Source organism: Anomaloglossus baeobatrachus, chromosome 2 (assembly GCF_048569485.1).
Source record: "Anomaloglossus baeobatrachus isolate aAnoBae1 chromosome 2, aAnoBae1.hap1, whole genome shotgun sequence".
In the NCBI taxonomy this organism is placed as follows: Eukaryota; Metazoa; Chordata; class Amphibia; order Anura; family Aromobatidae; genus Anomaloglossus; species Anomaloglossus baeobatrachus.
The window spans coordinates 751,492,662-751,513,686 of record NC_134354.1 but is presented as its reverse complement, the minus strand read 5'-3'; the positions used below and the strand labels follow the sequence as shown (position 1 = coordinate 751,513,686).

General features: G+C 44.2%; 1 protein-coding gene across 1 annotated transcript in view; it reads left to right on the top strand.

The window, feature by feature from the left end:
* The window catches only part of ARHGAP42 (Rho GTPase activating protein 42), a 501,254-nt gene that overhangs the window by 337,083 nt on the left and 143,146 nt on the right, over nucleotides 1-21,025 (top strand). Inside the window, exon 5 of the mRNA XM_075337479.1 lies at nucleotides 12,844-12,945. Coding sequence (XP_075193594.1) covers nucleotides 12,844-12,945 — 102 coding nt within the window. The remainder of the gene's footprint in view (nucleotides 1-12,843; nucleotides 12,946-21,025) is intronic.

Below are 21,025 nucleotides of genomic sequence, written 5' to 3'. Positions count from 1 at the left end.
ATTTGTGGGAGTGTCCTCAGCAATATAGGCTGGATGTGTCTCCCTCTCAGTAATATAGGCTGGATGTGTGTCCCTCCCAGTAATATAGGCTGGATGTGTCTCCCTCTCAGTAATATAGGCTGGATGTGTGTCCCTCCCAGTAATATAGGCTGGATGTGTGTCCCTCTCAGTAATATAGGATGGATGTGTGTCCCTCCCATTAATATGGGCTGGATGTGTTTCCCTCTCAGTAATATAGCCTGGATGTGTGTCCATCTCAGTAATATAGGCTGGATGTGTGTCCGTCTCAGTAATATAGGCTAGATGTGTGTGTCTCTCTCAGTAATATAGGCTGAATGGGTGTCCCTCTCAGTAATATAGCCTGGATGGGTGTCCCTCTCAGTAATATAGGCTGGATGGGTGTCCCTCTCAGTAATATAGGATGGATGTGTGTCCCTCCCAGTAATATAGGCTGGACGTGTGTCCCTCCCAGTAATATAGGCTGGATGTGTGTCCTTCTCAGTAATATAGGCTGGATGTGTGTCCCTCTCAGTAATATAGGCTGGATGTGTGTCCCTCTCAGTAATGTAAGCTGGATGTGTGTCCCTCAGTAATATAAGCTGGATGTGTGTCCCTCTCGGTAACATAGCCTAGATGTGTGTCCCTCTCAGTAACATAGGCTGGATGTGTGTCCCTCCCAGTAATATAGGCTGGATGTGTGTCCCTCCCAGTAATATAGGCTGGATGTGTGTCCCTCTCAGTAATATAGGCTGGATGAAGCTGTGCGTATCCAGGTACACTTTTTTTTTTTCAGATAAATATTAGATGCATGTGTAGACATTACACCCACATATACATATTACAAACACCAACACATTACATAAATGTATACATTACAGACAGACATGCTTTCTGTGCTGCAAACTAGATAACCACCTATGTCAGGCTTGTGTTTTTGCTCTTATTGAAGAAAACAGAAGCAGTACACAGAAGACCTACCATGTCTGAGCTTGGTATATCCCTTTAAAAAGAACAAAGTAGAGACATACTCTAGTTTTTATAGTTGTTACAGAGAAAACAGCCTTTTTTGCCTCTTAGAAGCTTGAACTTCTTAGATACAAAGGAAGACATTTCAGGGATAAATATTTAGAAATGCTAATGACTTTATGAACATCCCATCTAGTGACTTGAGCTCTAGCTGAGGTCCTGAGAAAGTTTGTTTGACACTACAGTATGTATCGGCTTCTCATGTATACTTACTGCACACTTATGTGAGATTGTAATGACCAAAGAACAGCTGCATGATACACAGTTGTTTAACATGGAAGTCTTCGGGCAACGAACATTTTACACAGATCAGAAGATGAAAGATGGATATTTTTCAATGTCATGTGAAAAAATTAACTCGTTTAGTGACGGATATCGGCAACACATCTCAAAAATGTGGGACAGGGTTAACGAAAGGCTGGAAAAGTAAATGGTTATTTTTCAACTAAGCCACATGACTATCTAGAGAAAGCATTTTAGAGAGGCAGAGTCTCCTTGAAGCAAAGATGGTTAGAAATTCACCAGTCTATAAACAACTGGATCTAAAATTGTAAAACCATGTAAAAAAAAATGTTCCTCAATACTAAATTGCAAAGACTTGACTATCCCATCATTTACAGTACATAATATCGTCAAAAGATTCAGAGATTCTGGAGAAATCCAAATGCTCAAAGCCGATGGGTAATATGGGATGCTCAATATCTACTGGCAATAGGCATGATTGCGTTGAGGAAATCACTGCAAGGGCTCAGGAATGTTTCCATAAATCATTGTCTAAACTTTGAGCACCCTATAATCCACAAATTTAAATTAAAAAAAACACAAAACACAAAAAACCTGAGCTGAAACAATGTTCAGTAAACATGCAACATTAAGCATGTGAATTGCAGCCTTAAGACTAGAAAAAACCAAAGAGAAAATTGCATGAAAAATACCCTGACTATAAATAAATAAATTGCAAGTGCTTAATAACAGGTTACTTAGTGTATACATTTTTGCAAAAAGGTAAAAAGCTGTCTCACCTCGTCACGGTGTACCCATCTGAGACAGTCCCTAACCTACTGAAGTTAAAAACATTATCAATACCTGACTTGTGTCATGTCAAACTCCAATATGAATGGTGGCAAGTGGTCAGCTGTGTCCCAGATTAAATACACAGTGAAGTGAGACGCAATTAGTTGTTCAGTCTCAGTATTAGGAGGGCTGCGCCCCCAACTTGCAAAAAAGCACACCTTGTGTACACCTTGACGAGGTGAGACAGCTTTTTACCTTTTTGCAAAAATGTATACACTAAGTACCCTGTTATTAAGCACTTGCAATTTATTTATTTATAGTCAGGGTATTTTTCATGCAATTTTCTCTTTGGTTTTTTTCTAAATTTAAATTAAAACTCTATCAGGCAAAGAAGTTAAAATATTAGCACAATCCAGAAACGTTGTCTTCTCCGAGCCAAAGCTCATTTATAATGAATTGAGGCAAAAGACTTCTGTGGTCAGATGAATCACAATGTGAAATTTTGTATGGAAACCATGGATGCTGTGTCCTAAAGGCCCCGGTATACGCTACGATTTATGTGACGATCTCAGTAGCGATGTGACACGCCCAGATCGTTGTTACGATTTGCCGGATCGCACATAGGTCGTTTTGTAGCAGTCACACGTACACATCTCACAAACGACGCAACCTCGTTCAGCGATATATTGTTTGACCAAGGCGGTCGTGTGGATGATGTTCGTCGTTGGCAGGTGTCAAACGTAGCAATATGTCTGCTGCGTTCCAAACGACGAACAATATTTTGAAACTGAACGACGTGTCAACGATCAACGATTTTCAACCTATTTGCGATAGTTTGGAGTCGCACGTAGGTGTCACACGCAACGACGTCGCTAATGATGATGGAAGTGCGTCACGGAAACCGTGACCCCCGACGACATATCGTCAGATAAATCATAGCGTGTAACGGGGCCTTTAGACTCAAGAGGACAGTGACTATCCAGTTTATCAGCGCACAGTTCCTGTCTCTCAGATGGTAACCGGTTTCATTAGTGCGTATGACATGAGCAGCGTACACATCTCGGTGCTGAACGTTATGTAGAGGTTTTAGAACAACATATGCTGCCATCCAGACAACATCTATTTCAGGAAAGACCTTGTATTTCTCAGCAAGACAATGCCAAGCCACACACTGAATCCATTATACCATTATACCATGATGGCTCTACAGAAGAAGGGTTTGAGTGATCATCCGGCTGCCTGCAGTCTAGACCTTTCACCAATAGTAAATATTTGGCGCATTATGAAGCGAAAAATCCGACAAAGACCCTGAACTGTGGACTAGTGAGAATCCTACATCAGACAACAAAGGGACAACATTCCTTTCCCAAAACTTCAGCAATTGGTCCACTGCCTTGCCAGACGTTTACAGATTTGTAAAATGAAGAGGGGAAGCTACACAATGGTACACGCGGCCCTGCCCGAACCTTTTTTGAGATGTGTTGCTGCCATCATTTTTTAACTTAATTAATTTTTTTCATATTACATGGAAAAATGTCCAACGTTCACCTTCTGATTTGTGTTCTGTTGTGAATAAAATATTGATAAGAGATTTCCAAATCAAAGCATTCTTGTTCTTTTTACATTTTACACAGCATCTAAACTATTGGAATTGGGGTTGTCAATGCATAGACATTATGGAGCTGGTTTTTGCCTTTACAGCTAAAGCAGCTTCACTTTTCCAAGGAGGATTTCTATGAGATTTTGGATGTCTCTGTTGGAAGTTTTGCCAATTTGTTTAGAAATGCATTTGTAAGGCTCGGATTGGTGATTCGATCCGGTGACCACCTGTTTTTGTGGTCAGTTTCTCTGTCTGTTGATTGTTTCCTGTCCAAATTCTGATGGTTCTTATTGTCTTTGTTTTACCTTCTCAGTTTTCTCCTCACTAGATGTCTCTTATTTCCCGGTTGGGATTTGCCCTATCACATTCTGGACGAGGTTATATATGTTCACCTCTTTCCTAATGTCCTTGCTTGCTATATCGCTATGTGGATTTATCTCTGGGAGTTCAGCTTTGGGTTTTACCTTTGAGTAGAGAATGGTTGAGTGCCTGCTGTGTGTTGGTTCGGTATTCCTTCCCAGATCCTCTTCCTTGTACCTCATTTGAGTTTACTTCATTCTTGTATTGTGTTCGTTCCTGCACACCTTCCTCTCCCCTTTTTGGCATTGTGTGGCAGCCTTCTCTGAGTTCTTTCAGAAGGCATGAGGAACCCTTTGACGGCCTTTTAAGGAGCCATGTCTGAAGTGGTGCTTATAGTTTTGCGGTTAGGGTCTTTTAGTCCATGTGGAGTGCGGTTTAGATCTGTGGAGTGTGGTCTTCTCTTCTGCCTTCTCCATTACCCATGTGTTGTAAGTGCATTAATTGCATAACAGCAGACACTGATGGTGGAGGAGAAGGTTGAGCTCACAATCTGCATTCATGTTTATTCCAAAGGTGTTAAATGGGGCTGAGGTCTGAGCCCTGTGCGGCCGTTCATGTTCTTCCACACCAAACTCACCTAACCATGCCTTTATCAGCCTTGAGCACTGGCACAGTCAAAAGGAAAAAAAAATAGCCTTCCCCAAGTGTGTGGCTGGTCATGTTCTTCCACACCAAACTCACCTAACCATGCCTTTATGAACCTTGTGCACTTGCACAGTCATGGGCAACAGAAAATTGCCTTCCCCAACTGTTCCCACAATGTTATAAGCCACAATTTTCCAAAATGTCTTGTATAAGTAAGCTTTAAGATTTCTCTTCTCTGGGACTAAGGAGCCGAGGACGACCCTAAAAAATGAAACCCATAGCATTATCCCTTCTCTACAAAACTGTACAGAGGGCACAATGTAGTTAGGTGCGTAACGTTCTTCTGGCATTCACCAAACTCACACTCGGCCATCAGATGCCAGATAGAGGTGTGATCCGTCACTGCACAGAACACGTTTCTACTGCTCCAGAGTCAAGTGGTGGCTTTACAGCACTCTATACGATGCTCAGCATTGTGTTTGGTGATGTACGTCTCGGCATTGTGCTTGGTAATGTACGTCTCGGCATTGTGCTTGGTGATGTACGGCTCGGCATTGTGCTTGGTGATGTACGGCTCGGCATTGTGCTTGGTGATGTACGGCTCGGCATTGTGCTTGGTGATGTACGGCTCAGCATTGTGCTTGGTGATGTACGGCTCGGCATTGTGCTTGGTGATGTACGGCTCGGCATTGTGTTTGGTGATGTACGGCTCGGCATTGTGCTTGGTGATGTACGGCTCGGCATTGTACTTGGTGATGTACGGCTCGGCATTGTGCTTGGTGATGTACGGCTCGGCATTGTGCTTGGTGATGTACGCCTCGTCATTGTGCTTGGTGATGTACGGCTCGTCATTGTGCTTGGTGATGTACGGCTCGGCATTGTGCTTGGTGATGTACGGCTCAGCATTGTGCTTGATGATGTACGGCTCAGCATTGTACTTGGTGATGTACGGCTCTGCATTGTATTTGGTGATGTACGGCTCGGCATTGTACTTGGTGATGTCTGGCTCGGCATTGTGCTTGGTGATGTCTGGCTCGGCATTGTGCTTGGTGATGTACGGCTCGGCATTGTACTTGGTGATGTACGGCTCGGCATTGTACTTGGTGATGTACGGCTCGGCATTGTACTTGGTGATGTACGGCTCGGCATTGTGCTTGGTGATGTAGTGCTCAGCATTGTGCTTGATGATGTACGGCTCGGCATTGTGCTTGGGTTATGTATGGCTTGGCATTAATGGCTCCTATTACAGGACGCACTGGTATCAGTGAGATCTTTAGATGCATAAATAGGCTACATACACACACACATATATATATATATAATATATATATGAAATTGTGATTAAATATTTGGTACCGTAAATATTTAATATCTATCTGTCTCTTTTTAAAGGTGATTTAAAAAATATAATAAAATTGTGTTTTCTTCTTTAAAGAAAATGACTGGTGCTGACTTATGGTAAATGGTATTACACAGTAAAAAAAAACAAACAATGGCTGCTTGATACATCGTGGTGATGATTAATATGTGACATCAGGAGACCTGGAAGTCTGCAGGAATATCCAATTTCGACAGCAAAAGGAATATAAAAAAAAAGCTCTTTTGTTTTCAGATTGATTAAAATAACAGAAGTTATTTGCGGTGGAAGAAAATCCAACAATTCTAAAAGTGGAATGTGCTAAAGACCATAACTCGCCATTTCCCGCCAGTAAACAGGTTTTATGACCGAGATTGAAACAGCAGGTGCCCGAATGATCTGAAAAGACAACATTTACTGTACTTATGGGAAATCAAACTTATTTTTGCTAAGAATTTGTTCAAAGTGAAAAAGTATCAGTCACCCCTAGCAACCTTTTACAATGCTGCAAACTGGAACTTGCTTGGTTGCCATTGGCAATTACTCCCCGTCTGATGGGGACTAGTATTGAGAAATAAAACATGGAAGATCAGATCACCCACTTTGATGGAGGATGTCACAGCCGGTGCACGGAACGTCCTGGCTTGGGACGGAATCTTGCAGAGAGGAAAAAGAGGAAAGTCTCCGGCATCCACGGAAGGTACAGGTGAGTACCGTAAATTAAAAAAGTCTTTCTTGACGAATCATTAAAAACAAGTATGGAGCCAGAGGTAAACCATCATGATACAGCTTCTATGCGTTTCAATAAAAAGACACCTATTCATCAAATAAATAAGGTGTCTTTTTGCCAAAACGCATATGATTCTCCTCCCCTGTCTGTATCATGGTGGTTTACATCTGCCTCCATACTTGTTTTTAATGATTCTTCAATAAAAACCTTTTTTTAATTTACTCACCTGTACCTTCTGTGGATGTTGGAGACTTTCCTCTTTTTCCTCTCTGCTAGCTTTGATAAAAGTCCCCAAGTGTGTTTGTGTCAGAATATCAGGACAGGCTCACCTCCAGGCCTAGCAACAAGTCCACCTCCAGGTCCTAACAATAGACCCAACTCCAGAACCTAGTAGCAGGCTCACCTCCAGACCTTAGTAATATGCTCACCTCCAGGCCCTAGCAACAGACTTGCCTTCAAGCCCTTATAACTGGCTCAGCTCCAGGCCCTAGTACCAAGCTTTCCTCCAGGCCCTAGTACGAGGCTTGACACCAGGCCTTAGTACCAGGCTCAACTCCAGGTCCTAGTAAAAAGCTCACCTCCAGGCCCTAGTACGAAGCTTTCATCCAGGCCCTAGTACCAGGCTCGCCTCCAGGCCCGAGTAACAGGCTCGCCTCCAGGCCCTAGTAACAGGCTCGCCTCCAGGTCCTAGTAACAGGCTCGCCTCCACGCCCTATTCACAGGCTCACCTCCAGGCCCTATTAACAGGCTCACCTCCAGGCCCTATTAACAGGCTCGCCTCCAAGCCCTACTAACAGGCTCGCCTCTCAGGTCCTTAGTAACAGGCGCGCCTCCAGGCCTTGGTAACAGGCTCGACTCCAGGCACTAGCAACAGGCTCGTCTCCAGACCCTGGCAACAGGTCCACATCCAGGCCCTACCAACAGGCTCACCTCCAGGCCCTAGCAACAAGCTCACCTCCAGGTCGTAGCAACAAGCTCGCTTCCAAGTCCTAGTAACAGGCTCACTTTCAAGCCCTAGCAACAGGTCCACATCCAGGGCCTAGTAAGATACCTAACAAAAGACCTAACTCCAGAACCTAGCAACAGGCTTAGGTCCACACCCTAGCAATGACGAGATGACACTGGTAGCATGAGATGTATACACTGGTACAAGCACCCCTTGAATACCCTTCCATCTATAGATTATCCTTTTAAATGTTCCCTAATTACATCAAACAGCTCAGTAAATTGGTGGCTAGAAAAAAACACAGGCTTAAATGATGGAATGAGTATGAAATCAATTATTTCACAAGGCATCATATGAGGGAAAATATGTCATCATGCTGCACATTCCAGAAATCTCGTCTGTCGGCTTTTGGAAAATAGATTGAAGACTGGATGTTACAATGCTGAGATAGTGATCGAGCAGGACGTAGCCCTGAAAGATGTCCACAGCACCCATCGAAAAACATTGCATTGGAAGCTAGAATTATTGACAGTTACATAACTTAATAAATTGAGGTTCTGTGTAAATACAGTCATGGCCAAAAGTTTTGAGAATGCTACAAATATTAATTTTTACAAAGTTTTTCTAATGGCAATTTGCATATACTCCAGAATGTCATAAAGAGTGATCAGCTTAACAGCAATTACTTGCAAAGTCAATATTGGCAAAGAAAATGAACTTTAACCCCCAAAACACATTTCAACATCATTGCATTCCTGCCTTAAAAGGAGCAGCTAACATTGTTTTAGTGATTGATCACCAGCCCTGTCCTCATCAACACCCACACCTGTGGTAATGGAACAATCAGTCATGATTAAGTAAGAATGACACCACTGGACACTTTAAAAGAAGGCTGGTGCTTGGTATCATTGTTTCTCTTCAGTTAACCATGGTTATCTCTAAAGAAACACGTGCAGCCATCATTGCTCTGCACAAAAATGGCCTAACAGGGAAGAGTATCGCAGCTACAAAGATTGCACCTCAGTCAACAATCTATCGCATCATCAAGAACTTCAAGGAGAGAGCTTCCATTGTTGCCAAAAAGGCTCCAGGGCGCCCAAGAAGGACCAGCAAACGCCAGGACCGTATCTTAAAACTGTTTCAGCTGCGGGATCGGACTACCAGCAGTGCCGAGCTAGCTCAGCAATGGCAGCAGGCAGGTTTGAGTGCTTCTGCACGCACTGTGAGGCAGAGACTCTTTGAGCAAGGCCTAGTTTCAAAGAGGGCAGCAAAGAAGACACTTCTCTCCAGAAAAAACATCAGGGACCAACTGATATTCTGCAAAAGGTACAGGGAGTGGACTGCTGAGGACTGGGGTAAAGTCATTTTCTCAGATGAATCCCCTTTTCGATTGTTTGGGACATCTGGAAAACAGCTTTTTAGGAGAAGAGGTGAGCGCTACCACCAGTCTTGTCTCATGCCAACTGTTAAGCATCCTGAAACGATTCATGTGTGGGGTTGCTTCTCAGCCAAGGGAATCGGCTCACTCACAGTCTTGCCTAAAAACACAGCCATGAATAAAGAATGGTACCAGAATGTCCTCAAAGAGCAACTTCTCCCAACTGTCCAAGAGCAGTTTTGTGCCCAACAATGCCTTTTCCAGCATGATGGAGCACCTTGCCATAAAGCAAAGGTGATCACTAAATGGCTCATGGAACAAAACATAGAGATTTTGGGTCCATGGCCTGGAAACTCCCCAGATCTTAATCCCATTGAGAACTTGTGGGCAATCATCAAGAGACGGGTGGACAAGCAAAAACCAACAAATTCTGGCAAAAAGCAAGCATTGCTTATGCAAGAATGGACAGCTATCAGTCAGGATTTGATCGAGAAGTTGATTGAGAGCATGCCAGGGAGAATTGCAGAGGTCCTGAAGAAGGGGCAACACTGCAAATATTGACTTGCTGCATTAACTCATTCTAACTGTCAATATAACCTTTTGGTACAACTAAAATGATTGCAATTATATTTCTGTATGTGATGTAAACATCAGACATACACAATTAAAAAACAGAGTGCAACAGATCATGTGAAAATATCATTTTGGTGTCATTCTCAAAACTTTTGGCCATGACTGTATGTGGATGTCCTATATTTTCAGATAGGATTTTAGAATCCGAGCGGTCAACGACCTGCGCCCCTTCTGGTATGCTAATTAAAAGGACCATGGTGTTGCGACAGGCAGAAGCCTAAGCATTGCACTAACCCATAGACTTTAAAGACTAGGGAGGACCAAAAAGGATACTTTGGCTCATATCAACCTGCACATGCACATGCACAACCTGTCTCCTCCCTACATTTGTGACCTAGTCTCACGGTACCTACCTGCACGCAACCTCAGATCCTCACAAGATCTCCTTCTTTGCTCCTCTCTTATCTCCTCTTCCCACAATCGCGTACAAGATTTCTCCCGTTCATCCCCCATACTCTGGAACGCTCTACCTCAGCATATCAGACTCTCCCCTACCGTGGAAAGCTTCAAGTGGAACCTCAAGACCCACCTCTTCCAACAAGCCTACAACCTACAATAGCCCTCAGTCCAGTAGACCACTGCGCAACCAGCTCTGTCCTCACCTATTGTACCATCACCCATTCCCTGTAGACTGTGAGCCCTCGCGGGCAGGGTCCTCTCTCCTCCTATATCAGTCTGTTTTGTACTGTTAATGATTGTTGTACGTATACCCTCTTTCACTTGTAAAGCGCCATGGAATAAATGGCGCTATATTAATAAATAATAATAATATCAGAGGATTATACTTGAGAGTCTTGTTGGGATATTGCAGTAGGGCCCACAAACTTTCAGTTAAAAGGATTGTCTGGTCTAAAGGCGCCGTTACACGCTACGATTTATCTGACGATATGTCGTCGGGGTCACGGATTTCGTGATGCACATCCGGCGTCGTTGGCGACGTCGTTGCGTGTGACAGCTACGAGCGACTCTGAACGATCGCAAATAGGATGAAAATCGTTGATCGTTGACACGTCGTTCAGTTTCAAAACATTGTTCGTCGTTTGTAACGCAGCAGACATATTGCTACGTTTGACACCCTGCCAATGACGAACAACATCCACACGACCGCCTGGGTCATACAATATATCGCTGAACGATGTTGCGTCATTTGTGAGATCGTTACGAGTGACCGCTAATAAACGACCTATGTGCGATCTCGGAAAATCGTAACTACAATCTGGGCGTGTCACATCGTTTAAGAGATCATCAGATAAATCGTAGCTTGTAAAGCGGCCTTTAATCTGTAATCTGCAGCCACTTTGTGACCACAAGCTTATGAATTTATGAATTGTGACATTGCACGCGCTGTGAGGTAGTGGTGGTAATGTGGCTATGATATGCAGACTTCCAGCCACATTCTGACTAGAGGGGCCAAGCCTCGTTCAGTGCAGGTGTAATACCACTTTTGAACTGGTAACAAGTACTCCTTGTTATCCACTACTCAGACAACCCCTTCACAATCTGTGTTTGTACCCGTTAAAATGAAAACACTTCTATTCCACTCCGGTGTCGGCACCGTTCCAGCTATTTCAATGCTTGCTTCCCGAGGCTCTCATGAAGTTGTTACGTCATACAAACCCTGCACCCAGATTTCCATCCTGACAACGCTGGTTTCAGTCTTTACACCTGTTAGCGCCGGTTTGTCTCCCCTCCTGTGAGCGCCAGTTTCAGTATCCCCTCCTGCCAGTGCCGGTTTCAGTCTCCCTTCCTGTCACCACCGGTTTCAGTCTCCACTCCTGTCAGCGCCGGTTTCAGTCTCCCCTCCTGTAAGCGCCGGTTTCAGTCTCCCCTCCTGTAAGCGCCAGTTTCAGTATCCCCTCCTGTAAGCACCAGTTTCAGTATCCCCTCCTGTCAGTGCCGGTTTTAGTCTCCCCTCCTGTCAGCAGCGGTTTTAGTCTCCCCTCCTGTCAGCACCGGTTTCAGTCTCTCCTCCTGTCAGCACCAGTTTCAGTCTCCCCTCCTGTCAATGCCAGTTTCAGCCTCCCCTCCTGTCAGTGCCAATTTTAGTCTCCTCTCCTGTCAGCTCCTATTTCAGTCTCCCCTCCTATTAGCGTTGATTTCAGTCTACTTTCCTGTCAGCGCTGCTTTCAGTCTCTCCCCCTGTCAGCATCGGTTTTAGTCTCCACTCCTGTTAGTGCCGGTTTCAGTTTCACTTCCTGTCAGCACTGGTATCAGTCTCCCCTCCTGTCAGTGCCAGTTTCAGTCTTGACACCTGTCAGAGCTGTTTTCAGTCCCTCCGTCTTTGGACGAATTGAGCATCAAGAGGAAGCCAGGCTGACCACTCACTTCTAATTGATGTTTGATACATCCGAAGGCGGGGAGACTGTACCAGAGCTGACTGGGGGAGACAGTACTGGCGCAGACTAGGGGAGACTGTACTGGAGCTGACTAGGGGGAGACTGTACTGGCACTAACTGGGGGGGGCACTGTTCTGGCACTGACTGGGAGGACTGTTCTGGCGCTAACTAGGGGAGAATTTACCGATGCTGACTGGAGGGAGACTGAACCGGCACTGATTGAGGAAGACTAAACCAACGCTGACTGGGCCCCGGTACATCGAGCGCTGAAACTACACCACCACCAAAGGTGAGTATAACTTTTTTTTATTTTAATCAGAATAAATACTCAGATTGAGAAGGCGTTGTTTGAGTAGTGGATAATCCCTGTATTGCTCCTGTGTTCAACTATGTCGCTAATCATTTAGTTCTATATTGGTTAAAACATGCTTGTGATCTTTTGGTTTGGATATGTTGGGAGTTGAATTTCTATAACCAGAGGATCTCATACCTTATATCTAACCAAAATTGGAATCCAGGTACCCAAGTTCCCATGACCTCTGGGTTGATGATGAGTGATGACCAATTAGAACTAATCCCAGATTATCGGTATTTGCCCTTCCAGTTATCATGAAGGTGGAACCCATCCAACCCTCCTGTTATTTAGGCTTACAATATGTTTTACTGTTGAAACCACAGATCCCAGCATGTCCTGTAAATTTCGAAGGGCACACAGAGACTATGGGAGTGCTACGACTGAGAACATTACGAGACGTTGCCTCATATTTCCCCACCTCATATGTTGGCTTTAGTGGTCCTCGAGGAAAGTACGCTAAGCTTGTTAGTCGGTAATTACTCTTACATGCTGAATGTTAATGTTTTGACTTTCATGTTTTTAGGAAGGAAAGAAGAAGTTTGACAAAGAGAGCGAGAAATATTATTCAATATTGGAGAAACACTTGAATTTGTCATCGAAGAAGAAAGAGGCGCACTTACAAGAGGTACATTGTTATTCATTTTCTCCTTGTCTTGGCAAAGACTTCAAATACTCGTTTCCTAGGTTTAATCATGTGTCTGTGCCCACGACATCCATTGTGTAGTTGAGATCTGGAAAAATGCTATCCGGGCTGATGGGAGTACAAGAGATGTGTGGTAATGTTTCTTGCTAAGATGATCCTTCCCGTCAAGCAATAATTACATGGTCGATGGATGGTGATGACTGCTGGGGGGATTAAAGGGAACCTGTCAGGTCCAATATGCACCTAGAGCCATGAGCAGTTCTGGGTGTATATTGCTAATCCCTGCCTAACCGTCACTGTATACACTAGCATAGGTAAAGGGATCTATAGAAAAAGTATTTCTAAAGATCTTTTATCTTATGCTAATGAGCACAGGGACTAGTCACAAGGGCGTTATATCCCCAGACTTGCCGCCCTCTTAGCATGTTATCACACCCACAGGGACGTACTAACATGCTGTTCAATGCAGCGTCACCAGCATTCGCTGTGACCACGCTTCCGGTCATGCGCAGTATGAAGCCGGGTGTACATGTCTACTGCGCATTACTGGAAGTGCCCGGTATTCAGAAGCGCGGTCAAAGCGAACACAGGTAAGCGTGGCACCTCTAGTGATGCTGCATTGAATAGCATCTTAGTACACCCCTGTGGGCGTGCTGCCATGCTAAGAGGGTGGCTAGTCAGGGATTATAACACCCTTGGGACTAGTCCCTGCGCTCATTAGCATATCATAAAGGATCTTTAGAAATACATTTTCTATAGATCTCTTTATCTATGCTACTAGATACAGGGACAGTTAGGCAGGGATGAGCAATATGCACCCAGAACTGCTTGTGGTGCATATTGCACCTGACAGGTTCCCTTTAAGGATACAATTTTATATAGACGAGTATAATTACATAATTGGGTGTAAAGTATCTAATGGCTCCATTAGACTGACTTAGGCTGCTTTCACACATCCGATTTTTGCTGAGCGGCACAATACGGCGCTCTGCAGAAAAAACGCAACCGGTTTTTTTTGCCGCCGGTTGCGTTTTTTCCCGCATAGACTTGCATTAGCGCCGTATTGTGCCGCATGGCCTTGCGTTGCGTCCGGATTTTTGCCGGATGTGGCATATTTAGCCCATGCGGCGGCCGGATGAAACGTTGCCTGGCACGTTTTTTGGTGCGGCGAAAAACCGCATCGCGCCGGATCCGGCGCGATTTACAATGCGAGCCTATGGACGCCGGATGCGGCGTCCTGCGGCAAAAAACTCATCTGGCCACCAGATGCGTTTTTTTCCACTGCACATGCTCAGTATCTAGCCGCACCCATCAAAAAACAGACGGGCCGCATGGAAAAACTTATGCAATGGATCCGTTTTTGTCGCCGCATCCGTTGCATAGGTTTTTGAGCCGGATTGAGCCGCACTGCAAAAACCGGATGTGTGAAAGCAGCCTTACAAATAATTTCACTTTCGCCATTTTTTTTGCCGTGTTTATCAAAAACGTATTCAGCGTTACTATTCAAGGGTTTAAAAAACAGCAAATATTTTTTGGAAATTTAGGGACACTACTGATGTCATTTGGTAAATGTAATTTGGGGAGGTGACCCCTGTCCATCTGCCCTTAAAGTATATAAGTAGCAGGGTCTTTCAAAGCCATATATTAGCTCAAGGGTTGAGAAGTATTGTCACGTGTCCTCACCCCATTTTCGTTTTGTCCTTTCGGACTCTGTCAGGTTTTCTATACTGGCATACCATTTTGAAATTGCACAGGAAAGAGCAACATGGGTAACGTTACACATCTGTCTCAGCTCCAGGGCTGGGCTTTGCTTCCTTACACTATGGCTGCCACTGTTTGACATTGGGTTTCGCAATTAGGGAAATACTTTTGACATATATGTCTGATGTAAGGTTTTGTAAAAATGTAAAAGGATCTTCTTTAAAATCTGAAAACATAATCATAGAGACCAATTTGTTTCCTTAAGACATATATTAGATAGATGTGATAGGGGTGATAACATAAGGAAACGTTCCTGTAACATCCTGTCACTCTAGTTACGGGAAAGTACCCAGCAAATTGCAAAATGGAAAGGAGACCCTGTGTCTAGGGAAGGGGAGGATGGTGACCCCTGACCAAGCCTACCGCGGGGCACGGACTTTCCTCACTGTCCTAGATAGGTTCCGCACCTATGTGCCGAGCAGGATACCTGGCCCTAGGCTGACCCTGATCTGGGCCCTGGGTAGGGAGCGGATGGGATGAGCTCTTCGTCAACCCCACTTGAAGCTAACAAACAATGTATCTCCAAGAAGATACAGAGAGAGGGACTGCAAAATGTAGCAAAGCTACTCCAGATGATTGCAAGCCGACTGCTTGCACTCAGGATCTGTATGTAGTTGGAGCTATCACCAGCACAGACCAAAACAAAATGAGAGAATTTAAGGACACAAACTGAAGTGCTGATGGAAACAGCAGTAAGGGTGAGGAACTCTGCAGGGTCCTAAAGGGAAAGGAATGAACCCCAAGCAGAGGGGGATACATAAGATACCCTATACATCAAGCAGGAATAATAGAAGGTCAAGAAGCAGTTTGACAGCCAAACGCAGTGACCTTCTATAGCCAGACACCACAGGACTGCCTGTCACCTTTGACCCCTCCTCTCCCCATTCTTGTGGTTACTGGAGGCCCTTCAGTGGGGAAGAGAACAGTAACAATCTGTGGGAAATTGAATGATGAGAAGGGGAGACTGTGGAACAAATAGCGCAATCAATGCAATAGGGTGTAACAAATGTATGGGTACACTCACCTGTCAGGGTTGTGAGAGTCACAACGCCTGTGTAGACGTGGTCAAAGGAGAATAGCCGCAGCCCTGCAAAATCAGGAACAATATAGGTGGAGGAGAACGGGTCTAAAGCCGCGCTTACCACCAGTAGAAAGCCAGAAGTATAATGTATGCCTTTATTCAAGGGTTAAAACCAGGTCTATGCGTTTCAGGGTACACAGACCCCTTCCTCAGGACCAAAATGATAAATGACAGGATAAACTGTTATCTTGTCATTTATCATTTTGGTCCTGAGGAAGGGGTCTGTGTACCCTGAAACGCATAGGCTGGTTTTAACCCCTGAATAAAGGTATGGATTAACCTTCTGGCTTTCTACTGGTGATAAAGGCGGCTTTAGACCCGTTCTCCTCCACCTATATTGGAAATTGAATGATAACATGAAGAAAAGTTCCAGGATCCCTCTGGGGTCATCTGAGGCTGTAGAGAGGGGGAGTTAACAGTAACTGCTTCGCTTTTCTTCCTGATATGAAAAATTGCATGGGATACAGCAAGTTGTGACATGTTACATACATTCTTGGCAGAGAAACAGTTAGGTGTTATCATGTATAAAGCCAAGTGTCAAGGTTTTATCCCTTGAGAAAGGCCCGATCCAGGGCAGAAATGCGTTGGTATTAGTAAAAAAACATTTAGGAATTCCAATGCTCTTCATTTCCGCAGCACTGCCCGCCAAAACATGACAGTCTCCATATTTGCCCATGTCTCCATCAAGACACTTTATTTGTTTTATGTGTATTAATGATTTCTTTACATGTTCTTATAGCTCTAAATTCTTTGCATAGTTTTACAGTTGAAAGATAAAATTTTTGTTTCCTCTGCTCCAAGAGGAAACTCAGGAAATTAGGCCCTGATTCATGAAGACTGGTGTTTTTCACGCCTATCTAGATTAGGTGGCGGAAATCAAGGCACCTAATGTATTTAGAGGCACATGTCTCTTCATTAATCAGGTGAGGCGCGAAGAGATGTGCTCAGCTGTGCACCTTTCCACAAGTATTACTCCGGTAGAGACTGGAGTAAGATTTGTTGAATAGGGAGTGCCACTGCTCAGGAGTTTGATGGGTCTTCCCCCGGTCCCACCCTAGGTCTACCCATTTTGCAAGAGCTGGGCAAAAATAGTGTGAAAACGCCAAAATTCTTTACTTTTTTTGCACAGCCTCGCGTTGCACAAAATTTTGGCGGATTTTTACAGTAAAATTTTAGTGTATACTAATACCTAAAGGGGTTTTCCGTTTTTAAGAGAATTTTAGAAGCAGGTTAATGGTTTACTCACCTTCCTGGGTCCAGCATTGAGTCTCTTCCCCTAGGGGGCGGTCCAGTCCGATGGGTGTTGCTGCTCTCGGTCTGGCGCCTCTTCTATCTTGTGCAATCTCCATCCTTCTGCCCAGTCCCGTGTGCATGACGCGTCCGGTGTCATCCACACAGAGGCCTCCATCACGCTCCTGCATCTGCCCAGCTGAGGGCAGAGCAAAGTACTGTAGTGCGCATGCGCTGCCGGTCTTTGGTCCTTTTCTTGCGCCTGCGCATTACAGTACTTTGATCTGTCCTTAGCCAGGCAGATCAAAGAGCGCATGTGAAGGCGCACAATGGTGGCCTCTCTGTGACTGACGCAGAATGCGACAGGCACATGGGGCTGGTCAGAAAGACGGATATCGCACAAGATGGAGGAGGCGCCGGACTGAGACCCGGACCGCCCCCTAGATGAGTATTGTATAAAGTGTTTATTATGTTCTACAGAGCGGCCTGGGCTCTTATATACAGTATTTTAGAACATTGTATATAATAGTTTATGGTGGTGGCCACAGCTTATAAGGGAAAAACCTGGTGACCGATTCCCTTTTAAGATGATTTTAGATGATACTTTTTTTTTTTTTAACATTAGGGTCAGTGTCATATCCTACCAAGCTGTATAGTCAATGGTCATAAAATATAAATTTTAGTAACCAGAAGATCCATATTCCTTCAACATTTCTAATTTTTTACCATTTGTTCCTGTTTGATCCTATAATTGGCATAACAAGGTTTTATTTTAGGAGTGAGTGTAGCGCAGGTACAAGCCACGGGATTTAGCCTAAATAACAGACACGAATCAGCCGATGACTGGTTTGGCTCTTCTTCTATAAACGTCCAGTTCATTTCCAAATGTGGCCACCTGCCCAGCAAAGTGGAGCAATTTCTCATGGTGTGACATGTATGCCAAATATACAATGATTTATGCTTTGTGTGTCAGTCGCTGGTCCAAGCCATGAGCACTCAGATTAATTAATGTTCAGCATAATCCAATACAAGACAGTAAAGCTTCTTAATGTGTGACTCCAGCTATGAAAGCAATTTTTTTTGGGTACTGATAAATTTTAGCACAAATTTTTGCAAGGCTCAGGGGATGCTTTTTCATAGTTTTACATTATATCTGCTTGTGCCTGCCACTAGGGGGAGCGTACTGAAGACATTCATACAGGTGTGTCCTTCCTTACCTGTTCACTTAGCTTAAAGGGGCTTTCCACTACTTTTTCACCCCCTTGCCATATATCATAGCTCTTCAAAACAATACCTTTTGTAATACAGTTAGGTCCAGAAATATTTGGACAGTGACACAATTTTCGCGAGTTGGGCTCTGCATGCCACCACATTGGATTTGAAATGAAACCTCTACAACAGAATTCAAGTGCAGATTGTAACGTTTAATTTGAAGGTTTGAACAAAAATATCTGATAGAAATTGTAGGAATTGTACACATTTCTTTACAAACACTCCACATTTTAGGAGGTCAAAAGTAATTGGACAAGTAAACCAAACCCAAACAAAATATTTTTATTTTCAATATTTTGTTACGAATCCTTTGGAGGCAATCACTGCCTTAAGTCTGGAACCCATGGACATCACCAAACGCTGGGTTTCCTCCTTCTTAATGCTTTGCCAGGCCTTTACAGCCGCAGCCTTCAGGTCTTGCTTGTTTGTGGGTCTTTCCGTCTTAAGTCTGGATTTGAGCAAGTGAAATGCATGCTCAATTGGGTTAAGATCTGGTGATTGACTTGGCCATTGCAGAATGTTCCACTTTTTTGCACTCATGAACTCCTGGGTAGCTTTGGCTGTATGCTTGGGGTCATTGTCCATCTGAACTATGAAGCGCCGTCCGATCAACTTTGCGGCATTTGGCTGAATCTGGGCTGAAAGTATATCCCTGTACACTTCAGAATTCATCCGGCTACTCTTGTCTGCTGTTATGTCATCAATAAACACAAGTGACCCAGTGCCATTGAAAGCCATGCATGCCCATGCCATCACGTTGCCTCCACCATGTTTTACAGAGGATGTGGTGTGCCTTGGATCATGTGCCGTTCCCTTTCTTCTCCAAACTTTTTTCTTCCCATCATTCTGGTACAGGTTGATCTTTGTCTCATCTGTCCATAGAATACTTTTCCAGAACTGAGCTGGCTTCATGAGGTGTTTTTCAGCAAATTTAACTCTGGCCTGTGTGAGGTATCAACCGGCTGTATTACAAAAGGCCGGTATGTTTTGCAGAAGCGTGGGTGCTCTGCAATGTGAAACTGGCTGGGACCTGTGGTTCCACAGGATTGCATTCATGCAGAGCCATGGAAGGGTGTGTGATGCTGATTACACACTCCTTACCACCTGTGGGTGTGGCTCCAGGGGTTAAAGCAATCCTGTCTCTGAACCTGGGTGGAGAGTGTCGAGGGCAGTCTAGGGAGAGACTGGCTCTAGACTTCCAGTGTGTGTGCTGGAGATGGAGAGAGCAGAAGCAGGGTGTTTTGCACTCCTCCGGAGACCTTCTTCTGAAGGAAGGGGCTTTTAGGTCCATGTGTAAAGCCATGTGGCTGGAGCCAGGGGGAACCTGGAAAGGACACTAGCCACCTTAAGAGGAAGGTAACTGGGATTGGACCTGGGGTCTGGATACTGACAAGGGTCAGTGACACATGGGTGGCAGTCCAAAAGTGTGTGGACTTTATATTATGTGTTGGTCTTTGAGGAGAAAGCCAACGAACGGCATCTTTATGTTATGTGACCTGATATGGTTTATGGACCTGTTAATAAACCAGATGGTCTGTTAAAGAGACCAATTACTCTGGCGTGCTTTAATCCCGCTACCTGATGTGTGGCCCACATACACTTGGGGCCCACATTGTCACACCTGTCTATTTTTGGAATTGATTAATGGTTTGCATCTAGATGTGAACCCTTTGTATTTACTTTCATGGAGTCTTCTCTTTACTGTTGACTTAGAGACAGATACACCTACTTCACTGAGAGTGTTCTGGACTTCAGTTGATGTTGTGAACGGGTTCTTCTTCACCAAAGAAAGTATGCGGCGATCATCCACCACTGTTGTCATCCGTGGACGCCCAGGCCTTTTTGAGTTCCCAAGCTCACCAGTCAATTCCTTTTTTCTCAGAATGTACCCGACTGTTGATTTTGCTACTCCAAGCATGTCTGCTATCTCTCTGATGGATTTTTTCTTTTTTTTTCAGCCTCAGTATGTTCTGCTTCACCTCAATTGAGAGTTCCTTAGACCGCATGTTGTCTGGTCACAGCAACAGCTTCCAAATGCAAAACCACACACCTGTAATCAACCCCAGACCTTTTAACTACTTCATTGATTACAGGTTAACGAGGGAGACGCCTTCAGAGTTAATTGCAGCCCTTAGAGTCCCTTGTCCAATTACTTTTGGTCCCTTGAAAAAGAGGAGGCTATGCATTACAGAGCTATGATTCCTAAACCCTTTCTCCGATTTGGATGTGAAAACTCTCATATTGCAGCTGGGAGTGTGCACTTTCAGCCCATATTATATATATATAATTGTATTTCTGAACATGTTTTTGTAAACAGCTAAAATAATAAAACTTGTGTCACTGTCCAAATATTTCTGGACCTAACTGTATACTTGTATTGGATGTATTGCTTCTATAATCACATAGTACTGGATTGTTTGCAGGTTCTTCTTCCTCCTCTGTTATGTCTGATACTTCCTTTACCGACACAGAAATCAGACCAAATGAAAGGAAGTTGTCACTGGGCTCCTGATGGTGGCTGTAGACATTTTTGAGTGAATGACAATTAGTCTGCCTCACACAAGCTGAGCTGACAGTTTCATTCAGCAGTAACAGCAGGGGCTGAAACCTTTGCTAGTGAAGTGCTATGATATGCATTTCAAAAGCAAATGGTATAGATTCTCCAATAACTGACATGGACAAGTTAAAAGCGCAGAAATTTGCATAAGAAACAGGTAC